This window comes from Nothobranchius furzeri, chromosome 4 (assembly GCF_043380555.1).
Source record: "Nothobranchius furzeri strain GRZ-AD chromosome 4, NfurGRZ-RIMD1, whole genome shotgun sequence".
Classification (NCBI taxonomy): Eukaryota; Metazoa; Chordata; class Actinopteri; order Cyprinodontiformes; family Nothobranchiidae; genus Nothobranchius; species Nothobranchius furzeri.
Genome location: NC_091744.1, coordinates 59,952,254 through 59,964,592, shown reverse-complemented (window position 1 = coordinate 59,964,592; position 12,339 = coordinate 59,952,254). Strand labels below are relative to the sequence as shown.

Genomic DNA, 12,339 nt, shown 5'->3' with positions numbered 1-12,339 from the left:
CTCATAAAGTGTTGAAATTGAATGTCTGCTACTACCACCCTTAATTGTAGAATAAATTGTGTAAATTTAGCAGAACCAGTGGTAGATGAGCATCTAGTGCTTCCTTACCGAGTGTTTGATTCAAATCAGTGATTTTTTGTACATTTTCTATTTCCAACCATAGTACCTACAATTTTAACAGATATCTCACAGAATAGATAGGTGATTCTTACAGCATGAACTTTAAACTGCATCCAGCCACTAGGGGGCATTTGGTTTAGTATGGCTTCACTTCTGCCGTATAGGGAACGTAAGTCACGCCCATCTACTTCTGCACCATGGGTCCCCAGAAGAAGGAAAAAATGAATGAATATCAATGGGGCTCAAAACAGTATTTTCTAATTCTGCTTATGTTCCATCTATTTCACATATGATGTCCGTGAATTTTTAAGACACATTTTGATACCAAGAGCGTGCTTATTTTCAAATGAGGGGAAGCGCTATTTTTTTATTATTTATTTTTTCTCCCCCGTGTCCTGTCTGGCTGTGAATGTCTGAATGCTGGTGACAAGCCTTACAGATTTACTCTCAGGTGGAGCATCAAAGTGTCTGCTTTTAATGTCACGCCTGATACTTAAAACTTTATTGTTATTGTTTCTGAATGCTTTTTAATTCCGACCAGACACGGAGACAGAGGTGAAAGGGAAAGGCAGAGACAAAAGATGGGGGGGGGGGGGGGGGGGTCCACAAAAATAAACAATAATGAACAAGAGTAAGCAAAAAAAAAAAAGGAAAAAAGGGACACAACAACAATACTACAAGATCAAGCTATCACTGCGTCAACTTCATGAAGAAATATATAATCAACTTTGTTTAACTGAACACTCACACGATAATAAATAAATTCAAATCAAATCAACTTTATTTATTTAGCACTTTTCATACAAAAAAATGCAACTCAAAGTGCTTCACAGATTAAAATGGCCAAACAGACCACACTTTCCCATCCCAGACACCCCCCCCCCCCCCCCCCCCCCCAGTATAAATCAATTGACAATTACAGTTCCCCTCCCGCAACCAATTTCCAAGGTGGACATACAATCACCCAGATACTCGCACACGCACACACACACACACACACACACACACACACACACACACACACACACACACATACACACACACACACACACACACACACACACACACACACACACACACACACACACACACACACACACACACACATACGTGAACAACAGAGTGAACAATAGGCTGGGTTCAGATGGGTCAGGTAATGATCAGAGCCATCTGCCCTGACAGCAACAGATCCACGGCAGCAGCCATGACGCCCAGGGAGGGAGGGCGGAAACCCCCACCATTGCCCGGGCACTACCCGAGGAGCGCCCTGGCTGCCGCCGCCGAACACCGGCCCCAAGGCAGAGGGCTCCGCAGAGAAAACACTGGAGGATTAAAATATATAACATGTAAAATAACAAAAGCTAATATGGATAGAAAGTAACTGATAAAAAGTGATTATAAAGATAGTAAAAGAAAACATAATCATGTAAAAACACTAAGATGTAAATAAAATAATAAAATTAATTAAAAGAGATAAATAGGTATATATATATATATATAAATAAACAAATATGTCAGACGATACAGTTAAACGGACTAGATAAATAGTAATCAGTTAAAAGCTAAGCTAAAAAGGTGGGTCTTGAGCCTATTCTTAAAAGCCTGGACGCTCTCTTCGGCCCTGAGGTCCTCCGGCAGCCCGTTCCAAAGGCGATGGCCATAGTACTTGAAGGACGCCTCGCTGTGGGTGTGTGTCTTAACTTTAGGAATACTTAGGAGACGGCTGCCAGAGGAGCGCAGAGACCACTAGGGTTTATATGGTAAAAGCAGTTCTGAAAGATAAGAAGGCCAGAGACCATTAAGACACTTAAAAACCATTAAAAGAACCTTAAAATCGATCCTGAAACATACGGGGAGCCAGTGCATTAATCACAGTGCATTAAGTGCCCACCACAGCCTTAAGACATGTGTTGAACGTGCCCAAGTCCATACTTTTGAGAGCACCATGTGAGCACCTGTGTGTGTACACGCGCTTGTTTATGTAAGGTTTCTCTATAGGAGCGTCCAATAGAGAGTGTGAGGGGCCACTGATCTGCCCCCTAAAGATGTGCAGGAGACGGAGGAAGCTTCAAGTCCCCGAGATCCAGGAGCTGCCCCAGAGCACAGGAACTCCAGGGAGACTGCGACCAGAAAAGCCCCCGCTCCCCTCGAGAGGCGCAGAGGATCGCCCCGGGGGGCCACAACCAGCATCCGGCAGAGTCCATGGAGATATTGGCGGCAAGCCCACAGGCCCACCTGCAGCCTCCCACCCCCTAGCCGGTCGAGCCTGGGACCCAATGACCCGGGACTCAGGGGCGACCACCCCCGCTGGGGACCCAGCAGAGCCCAGGGACCTAGACCCCACCAGGCAGCCACCGGGATTGGTCAGGCAGATGCCAAAAATCTTAAACTCCCTGACCTGGGAACCACGACCCAGGCAGACCAAGGCACCACACTCCACACTAGGTGTGGCATGGAGAGGGGAGACGAAGATCTATATCAGGGGTGTCAAACTCAAACTCACAAGGGGCCGAAATGAAACTCTGGGACGGAGTCGAGGGCCAAACTTAATATTTTTGAAAAAGTGATGGCAAATTTGCACATTTTCTTTATCAACATATATGCAAATTTTAACCTTTAAATTTGGAAACAACTGATTTCTGCATTAACACTGAATGTGGAATAACCAAATTACACACGAGCAAGTCAGTTTTAAATAAAAGGCATCAGTGGTATTCATTACTTGTGGTATATTCAGCATTTTTAAAATTTATTCAGGATTTATGTTTTCTTGTTTATTCATTTTTCTTATTTTTTATTCTCCTTTTTTTCTCCTGTAATATGTGTCATCGCTGCTGTGACATCTAGCTTTCCCCACTGAGGAACAATAAAGAGATTTTCTATTCTATTCATCTATCTGCAGCCTTTCCACTTCCTGTTTTACTGTAAGTTAAATCTTTTCTCACGGGCCAACAACAAAATAAAAATATTTTATCTTAAATGAAAATGCAACATCTCACCTGTTAACTTTCATGTTTTGGAGCAGAAAAAGAGTATAAAACCAACATATTTAAAGCTCAGTTTGCTCCACTGGTTTACTGTGATGCTCACCTGTTCCAGATACCTGCATCATGGGGTTGATCTGAGCTGAGGAGGAGACTCCTGTTGTTTTGTTCATCTTCATCATAATAATGACAACATTAGATGACAACAGGTGCTCACATAGGTTTGTGCTGATGAACATGTCTGAGCAGCTTGACCACGTTGTTGTGTGTCGGGGAGGAAACACAACCACAGAGTCGTGCTGGTTTGAGCGTGTCGCTGCTCGCTGGAGTTATATCAGCTCTGTCTGGATGTTAGCTGGAAAACTTTCTCTTTCAGTCGTGAACACATTACTGAGCGGCTAGAATATCCGTTTCTGGGCTTCAACGTCAGAAAATAGCTGAGTGAACTCGGCGCTGAGTGAGAGGAGTGTAGTTTGTCCGAGACAGCAGAGCTGCAGAGACCGGCAGCAGGCGCTGAAAAAACACAAAGGAGGGGGCTTCGTCGGCTCCGCGCTGACGCCGCAAAGCATCATGGGAGTTGAAGTCTTTGCGGTAAAATCGGCCAGCGGGCCAGTTTTAATATATTTTTGATATTTATCTCGCGGGCCACATAAAAATGCTCCGCGGGCCGCATCTGGCCCGCGGGCCTTGACTCTGACATATGTGATCTATATAATCAAAAGAAGTCCCAGGAGAAGGGAGGAGTCAAAGGCCCCACCTGACATATACAGTCATACACAATCACAGTCATTCACTCCCTCCCTCATGCTCACACATGCACATACAACCAAAGACTTACAAAAATGCACGCCGGCTACCCACTCATGCTCCCCATACACACCCTATTCACTCTGATCCCGGTACTGCTGCACATGGGGTACAACCATTACCGGTTCCAAGAGTTCGACCCTTTCTGCTGGGGTGCTGATGAGCAGGCTCCCCCGCCCAACGCTGAGCACAGCAACCCACCACCCCAGACCCCAACCGGGCGGCTTGATCTCCCTCCTAGCCTCCAGCCCCAGGAAGCCAAGTGACAACAGATGTGTGCTAAGACCCCTAGTCTCCCTCTGCCTGCTCCAATATGGTGTTAGTGCGTGTTGATGAGGTGTATTCCATGGCTGTGGTGAGCGGGCAGTGCGGGCATCATCTGGCCTATGCCAGCTGATGCCACCACACCACCCCACTTGCACCCACAGCCCTCAGTGTCTAAGTGTAGTTTAAAATTGGAAGTGAGCACCGGCACTTGGGATGAGGCTGAGAAATCCCCCTGCCAAATGCCCTTGGATGTCCTCACTCCCAAGGCCCTAAGTGTGTGTTTGTGTGGAATGTCGTTGGTGGAAGTGTTTAAGGTGCAAATAAAATTGGGGGGCAGGTTGCCACAGAAATGCGGAAATGGGCTCCATACCCGCACTCCCTGACTTGTCCACCCCCCAAGGACCTATGTGCGTGTGATGATGTGAGGGAGCAGGAAGAGAGAAATGTGTGGGGATGGGGAGGAATGGCGGGTTGGGCTTAGCCCTCCAGGGAGCCCGCTCCCCCACTGGCCCTAATAGTCACCTCTGTTGTCAAAATGCCACCCAGAGCATGGAGACCCCAGCCCATCCTGCCAGGGCCCAAAGCAGCAGCAACACAGAGCCTCACGGAGTCCGAGAGCACCAACCCAGCCCCACCCCAGCAGAATATCTATGCCCATCCCTGCATTTGCACAACTTCCGGACTGTAAAAGACATAGGACATCCAGGTAAGGTTGGGTCCTCCCCCTCCTGGACTTCCCCCTCCCCTGTGATGGGACAGCAGAGGAGCCAAGGTCTACCTGAGGCCCCTGAACCCGAGTCAGGCACTGCTGCATGTTCCTGCCTTCTCCACGGCAGCATACATGTCAGGACCCGACCCCCAAGGCCCCGCCCAGATCCCCCCACGGGGCCGGCCACCCCCACACCCCAAGCCCCCAGGCCCCCACCCAGACCCGCCCAGGGGCAATGCAGCTGCCGGGCAGTAACCCATGGCCACCGCCAAGACCTCCAAGGGGCCCCACTCACAACTGCCAGTAGTCCACCCCCCGAGGCAACCCAAGAACCTCCAGAGGGGGGCAATGGCCCTCCAGTCCCAGACACCCCCAGAGAACCCACCTCCAAGGAATGTCCCGATACTCCAAACGACGGGCCTGAAGGTCCAAAACCGTCTTCTTCTGAATCTTGTTGTCCAGGATGATCCGCATCATTCCCTCTTCCAGGGAAGAAACGGACTCCCGCAGAGACGTGTTCTCAGCAGCGAGCCGCTCAGCCTGCTCTTGGCTGAACTCCAAAGATGTTCGGAGGTTCTGAAACTCCTGGTGTAGAACCTCAAGCAGATGAAGTCGCCCCTCAAATCCCAGAAGCTGTTTATCTATAGAATCTAATAATTCTAATATGTCCATATGGGGAGATGAGGCCTCAGGCGAGTCCTGAGGACAGCTCCTCTTGGTCCCAGGTGTTTCAGGCTCAGCTGATGATTTCTTCTGACCCATGATGAAAAACTCAAAAACTCCATCAATATAGTTTTCTAAACTTTCAAAATTTTCTTCACTGACCTCCAGGTTGAGTGAGTTATAATTACCAGATTATTTTTTGAGTTGTCAGTAGATAAATAAGGCAAAAATGCGTCTTAATTGTGGATGTTTGTTAACGAGCTGCCATCTACTTCAAACGCTGCCGTGTATCCGGTGTTCGGTCGTCAGCGCATGCTCACTTGTGATCCTGGGATTTCTTTTGATGCTATACATCTTCGTCTCCCCTCCTCCTGCCACACCTGGATTGGAGTGTGGTGCCTTGGTCTGCCTGAGCGTTCGTGGCTCCCGGGTCAGGGGGTTTAAGATTTTTGGCATCTGCCTGACCAATCCCGGTGGCTGCCTGGTGGGATCTGGGTCTCTGGGCTCTGCTGGGTCCCCGGCGGGGGTGGTCGCCCCTGGGTACCGGGTCGCTGGGTTCCGGGCTCGGCCAGCTAGGGGGTGGGAGGCTGCGGGCCTGTGGGCTTGTCACTGATATCTATCGGGACTTTGCCGGCTGCTGGTTGTGGCCCCCGGGGCAATCCTCTGCGCCCCTCGAGTGGGGCAGGGGATTTTCTGGTCGCAGTATCCTTAGAGTCCCTGTGCTCTGGGGCAGCGCCTGGATCTCTGGGACTTGGAGCTCCCTCCATTTTCTAAACATCTTTGAGGGGCAGATCTGTGGTCCCTCACACTCTCTATTGGACGCTCCCATAGAGAAACCTCACATAAACAAGCGCGTATACACACACAGGTGCTCACATGGTGCTCTCATAAGTATGGACCTGGGCACGTTCAACACATGTCTTAAGGCTGTGGTTGGCACTAAATGCACTGTGATTTATTATCGTGTGACTGTTCAGTAAAACATTGTTTATTTTACATTTCTTCACCAAGTTGATGCAGTGATAGCTTGCTCCTGTTGTTTTGTTGTGTGTCCCTTTTCTGCAGGTCTAGAAGCAGACTCTTGTTCATCATTGATTGTTACACCTATTGTATCTTCCTTTCTCTTTCACCTCTGTCTCCATATCTGGTCGGAATTACAAAGCATTCAAAAAACAATAACAATAAAGTTTTAAGTATCAGGCGTGACATTAAAAGCAGAAGCTTTGATGCTCCACCTGAGAGTAAATCTGTAAGGCTTGTTACCAGCATTCAGACATCAATTCTGTTTGCTTCACAGCCAGACAGGACAAACAATATATATATATATATATATATATATATATATATATATATATATATATATATATATATATATATATATATATATATATATATATATATATATACCAGGAGATGGGATGAGTCAAAGGCCCCACCTGACATATACAGTCATACATAAACACAGTCACACACTTCCTCTGTCATACTCACACATGCACATACATCCAAAGACTTACAAAAATGCATGCCGGACACCCACTCATGCTCCCCCTACACACCCTATATCACTCTGGTCCCGGTACTGCTGCACATGGGGTACAACCATTACCAGTTCCCAGAGTTCGACCCTATTTTAGGTTTTGTGTGAAAATAAGTCCAGGACTACAAATGCGCTTCATGAAAGTGACGTCATCGAACCAGACATGGAGAAAAACAGAGAGAAAATGGCTGTAAGTTTAGCAAACTTCAAATCCTTCCTTCAGGAGGAAAGAACCACCATAAATCTGGCCACGTGGTACGTAGCAGCTACGCTAGGGGAAAGGAGATGATGTGGTGATGTTACATATGCAACATACCAATGTCTGATTTGTAACCATGCTAATTGCGAACTTTTACAAGCAGATAAATCTTAAAGTACGTGACTGGCATGGTCAAAACACCCATCATTACTTTTCATTTAAATATTAGTACAACATATGTTACAACCCTGACATGTGCTGTTAAAATGTGAAGGAGGGGGTAGTATAAGAAACATGACCGTGAATTTAAAAATGGGTTTAATTTTTATAAAAGATTCTAAAAACAAGTGCAAACAGATGGTGAGCATTATTAAAATAATGTAAAACTGAAATTTCACAAAAAGGTCAACAGTTAAAAGACAACTTATCAAGCTGGGTGTACAGCTGCTTCTGCATTTTTTCTGGAAACTGGAAACTGAAATTCACTAAAACGGATCTCGTCAGTTGGTCTCTCAACGCGGTTGATAAAATTTTTTCAAGGATGACAACTGGAGAAGAGGCTCCCGGATGCCCCTCTGGGACATACCAGCTGTCTGTGGAGGACTCTGAAGACGTGTGGATATCCGAGGTGTTGGTGTCGGGTTTCCTGCTGATCGGCATTGGAGGCTACCTGGCTTACCGGAAAATTTACGAGCTGTCGAGGAATATTGGCCTGATCCCGGAGCTCAGAGATGAATTGCACCACGCTGTGAATTCACAGACTCGCATAATTGTCGAGATGAATCGTAAGCTTGGGACTTTGGCTGAGATTCATTATTGGCTCAAAAGATGGATGCCATCAAGGAGAGATTGGACAAATCAGCACGGATTGGGATAGTTTAACGTCCATTATTGGGATTTTGAGAAGTTGAGGACTAACAAACTGTAAGAAAGAGAGGAAATTATTTCTGTCTGGCCCCAAAACAATTTCTAATCGGAATCTGGTGCCCTTGAACCTGCAAGGCTCCAACGAAAACTCCCCCCTCAGAAGACATGTGGAATGTGCCGTCGCTATGGCAACTCAACTCTTTCTCCTATCCCAGCCTGGGTGGGACTGCGGGAAGGCCGCTGAAACGTTCCAGGGTCACTGCAACCCTCCACCCCTCAATGCTCCCCACCCCTTAGCCACACTGAGGTGGCATGCACAGCTTCTATCATGGCTGCAGGAACTGAAGTAGGGATAGTTCCAACCCATCACCCCACCTAGTGGACACTTATGTTGTGTTGTCTGAAGTCTGTTGCATATCTGTCTGAGGTGTTTTTTTGCAGAGCAAAGCTGCCCTCCTGGTGGAGGGTAGCTCTGAAGTGCCTTTTTTCCCTCCACCTGAACCAATCCTCATGTAACCCCTCTTATCTCTATTAAGGTAGCGCGACTCAGGGTTGCGAATGACCACAGTCACCAATTCTTGTCATGTGCCTTGCCCATGTATATCTGATCTCTGAATTGTGTGTGCTGAAACTCTAATTCCCCTCTGATTGATTGATTAAAACACCTGCTTAAAACTTTGTTAAAAGTTTTACCAAAACTGAAGGTCTTTAAAAGTCCACAAAGTTGATAAAAGTCTTAAAACCAGAACAGAGTTAACCTTTAAAATCCCCAAACCAGAGATCATTAAGATTATCACTCAGTCAACTAAGATGACATCAAACAAAGAACCCTATGGATCACTCAGAGTTTTAAGATTTAAAACTGATCAACTCGGAGTGAAAACTATGAAAGTTAAAACTCTTCAAAAATGAAGGGGTATACAACGAAACAAGGCCAGGAGGACAGCAGAACCTCTGCACTGCTGCCTCCCAGCCTGCTGAAGGCACAGCCTTTTTATCCCAGGTGTGGGTTGTCTGGTGGCCATAACAACAAATGTGCGATCCAGGGCATAAGGCAAAGAGGATTAGAAAATAACTCTTTAGCCTTGTTGACTTGCATTCATTTTTTCATTCTTCCGGGGACCGACCAGAATGGGAGGAGACTCAGGCTCCCTATATTCTTGTTTTTATGAAATTTTATGGAATGATATGTTATTTTAATTATGGCTTTTAAGAAGAAGAATTACTCCAGATGGATGTTTGAATTCACCGAGGTCACAAAGACCTAATGCTAACGAAAGTTACAGATCCACTGAAAGACAACAGTGTTCAGATACATGCTGTTTTTGATCTTTTTTGGACTTTCAGATATATCTTTAAAGATTACATTTATAAATGTAAATATTTTACTCAAAGCTCATGACTCACCCCTAACAACCAGGTGGGCAGAGGCAGTGATGTTGTCAACCTGGGTGTTTGCAGTACAGGTGTAGTGTCCCGCATGCTTCAGCTGAACATTTTTTATCAACAGCTTGCTATTTGAACTTCCATTCTGCATAAAATGACACAAAGAGATGAGAATCAATTCAAGACTGAGCGACAAAGATTCATAACAGACAAAAATGAAAAATGTCCATCTGACACTCATCTGAATGATCAGGTATAAAGAGGTTTAATCTAATCTGCACATTTAATTAACCTCTCAGGCTCAAAATAAATTTTCATAATGAAGGACGAACAACTAAGTCCTTCAGGGGTACTTCTGAGTTTAAGAATACTCATGAAATGCGTATGTGGAGTAACCAGGTAGGTATGTTTTAACGTTGCAAATCTGCAATGCCTGCCTCCAGAGGGTTCAAGTCAACACTATGATTCAAAGGAAAAACATCAAAGACTAAAATATACATCTCTGCACTCACGTTGCTGCTAAAGCCTCGAGCAGGCTTTTCTAATGCCACATAAACACAAGAGGAACAAAACCTGATCATTTTAAAAAAAAGGGAAATCCTTGCACTAAAAATGGGATCTCATCATCAATCTGAGTCATAATGTTGTGGTTGCTGAGTGGGCGACCAGTGGGACTCCACTAGCTTATGATGAGAGCTGCACTTAGCGAGGAGGTAACGGTAGCAGTTACTCTCAGCTGATAGATAAAATGTTGTTCCTGGGAATTTTATTTATTTATTTTTTAATCAGGCTGTTGCTTTCAGGTGTTCTAGTGTAAATCTCTGTAACCTCAGCCTGACCTTCAAGGAGACATAGTAGGACTTTTTAAAAGTTCTAATAGTTTTATGATGAACACAAAACATGTTTTTATGGGTTTTTTTTGTAAAACGCAGTCCCACATAAAGCTATTTCTGTTATTACTGTCTTAAGTACCTTTCAGAATTAACCCTTTCATTCATGGCTTTGTCACTTTAGGGAAAACATGCTGTTACTGGCCACGCCCACCCACTCCCCTATTAGGGTGATAAAAAGCTGAGGAGCCCGGCTTTGTGGAAGAGGTTCACCCCAGGTCCACACCGAGGGCATTGGTGGTGCGAAACGGAAAGTCGCTGCTTCAAATAGAATCTATTATAGTCCATGGGGTTGATCCAAACCGGCCACGGCATCGAACATTTCAGGCAGTGTCTCGCTGCATGCGCCGCAAAAGATAGGAGTGGGTTATATTTTTGCCACGAGCCACTTTTGGGATGTGTCAATTTCTGCAATTAACAGAGCTGAACAGGAAATCACATGATATCAGTGTAAAATGTCCAGCAATTTTCAAAATAAAAGTCTATTGCAAATATGCTATGTTGTATCTATGTAGATATTGTCTATTTGTGTAACCTCAAGGCTTATTTACTGTCAGTATTTTTCAAGAGGTGCAAGGGTGAATTTTTCTTCATGGGCCTGATCTCCTTTTTCTCCTTTTTGCTGTAATGGCAGATGAAGTCTAGAAGGATTTGGTGATTTTGCGAGTCCAACCAGGAGGACGGCAACGATGCATCTTTGATGCCCCCAGTGTAGTAGACCCGCTCCTTCTCCAACGTTGACCGGGGAGGTGAGGTTCTATTCTAGGCTAAATTTTGCCTTTTACACAGTTTTAAACTTTTTGAAACTGATTGTTTTAGGCACATAATTCCTAAACCAAACACTGGCTGAAATTGGAAGGATGGGATGTTTTTCCACATTTGCAGTGGAGGCAGTAGAGACCCACATGGCAGCACAAAAGGATGCATAAGTACATTTTGCACAACATGCCTCCTTTTAAATATAACTCTGTCGAGATAGAACTTTACATTTAATTGTCAGGCTCTTTTCATTCAGTTCCACAGATAAAAGCACAATTATCAAATAAAAACCTTTACCAGGATGCTTTCATAGTGTGCGCTGTTCTTAATTAAGTCAATTTCTTTCCCATCTTGAGACCAGATGAAAGTAATGTCCACCCGAGCGTCATGCGATGCTGCACACTGCATCCAGGTGTTTTCGCCGGCATTAACATCTACATTAGATGGAGCCAAGGTGATCTTTGTGGACTCTGAAGGAAAACATATAGGATTTAATACGTGTCCAACGTCACAAACAATCATGTGAGGTGGCTAAAACCATCATATCCTGTTCTCTTTAAACTAGAAATGAAATAGAAAGGACACAGAGATAGAGGTTTTAATAGGTTTTCATTGATTCTTTGTTGGTTTTGTGTTAATTTTGCACAAACATTGCAAACAAATCAATCTATCAATATATAAAGGTATGTGAATGAAATTTCCAAACACAAACTGCTCAAAGGGATGAATGAAGTAATTTTTTGAAGTTGTTCTATATGCAAAAGATGTCCAGCAGAGAGCAGAAGAGAGCTGAGCATCAGCAAAGAGAAAGTTAAAAAAAAACTCATGGTTTAGGCCTGAGACTGTATCCAATGAAGAGCAAACAATCAGTTATGGAGTGAATTATCACAGCTGATCGTTTATGTCCTCTTGTTGTTTTTCTCTTCACAGCGTGCGGACTAATCCCTTGTCTCAACACTGGATCTAAAGCAACCCCCTCATGCATCTGCCCCCAGGGAAGTGAATGAACAACTAGCAGGAGTCTGTGCTTTATGTTCTGCTTGAGATCTGTAGACAGTCAGAGGTCCACCAACCCGGTTTGATTGGACTTGATGACTGTCACCTACTGCAGACTTCAAATCTCCAGTAAACATGCGTTACATGAACAC

The 12,339-nt window shown here is 45.0% G+C and overlaps 1 protein-coding gene across 2 annotated transcripts in view; it reads right to left on the bottom strand.

The window, feature by feature from the left end:
- The window catches only part of LOC107388490 (contactin-1a), a 122,674-nt gene that overhangs the window by 18,200 nt on the left and 92,135 nt on the right, over positions 1-12,339 (bottom strand). For both annotated transcript variants that reach the window (XM_015964061.3, XM_054732870.2), the window contains exons 14-15: positions 11,489-11,661; positions 9,564-9,687 (exon numbers count right to left, since the gene is read on the bottom strand). In XM_015964061.3, coding sequence (XP_015819547.1) covers positions 9,564-9,687; positions 11,489-11,661 — 297 coding nt within the window. The remainder of the gene's footprint in view (positions 1-9,563; positions 9,688-11,488; positions 11,662-12,339) is intronic.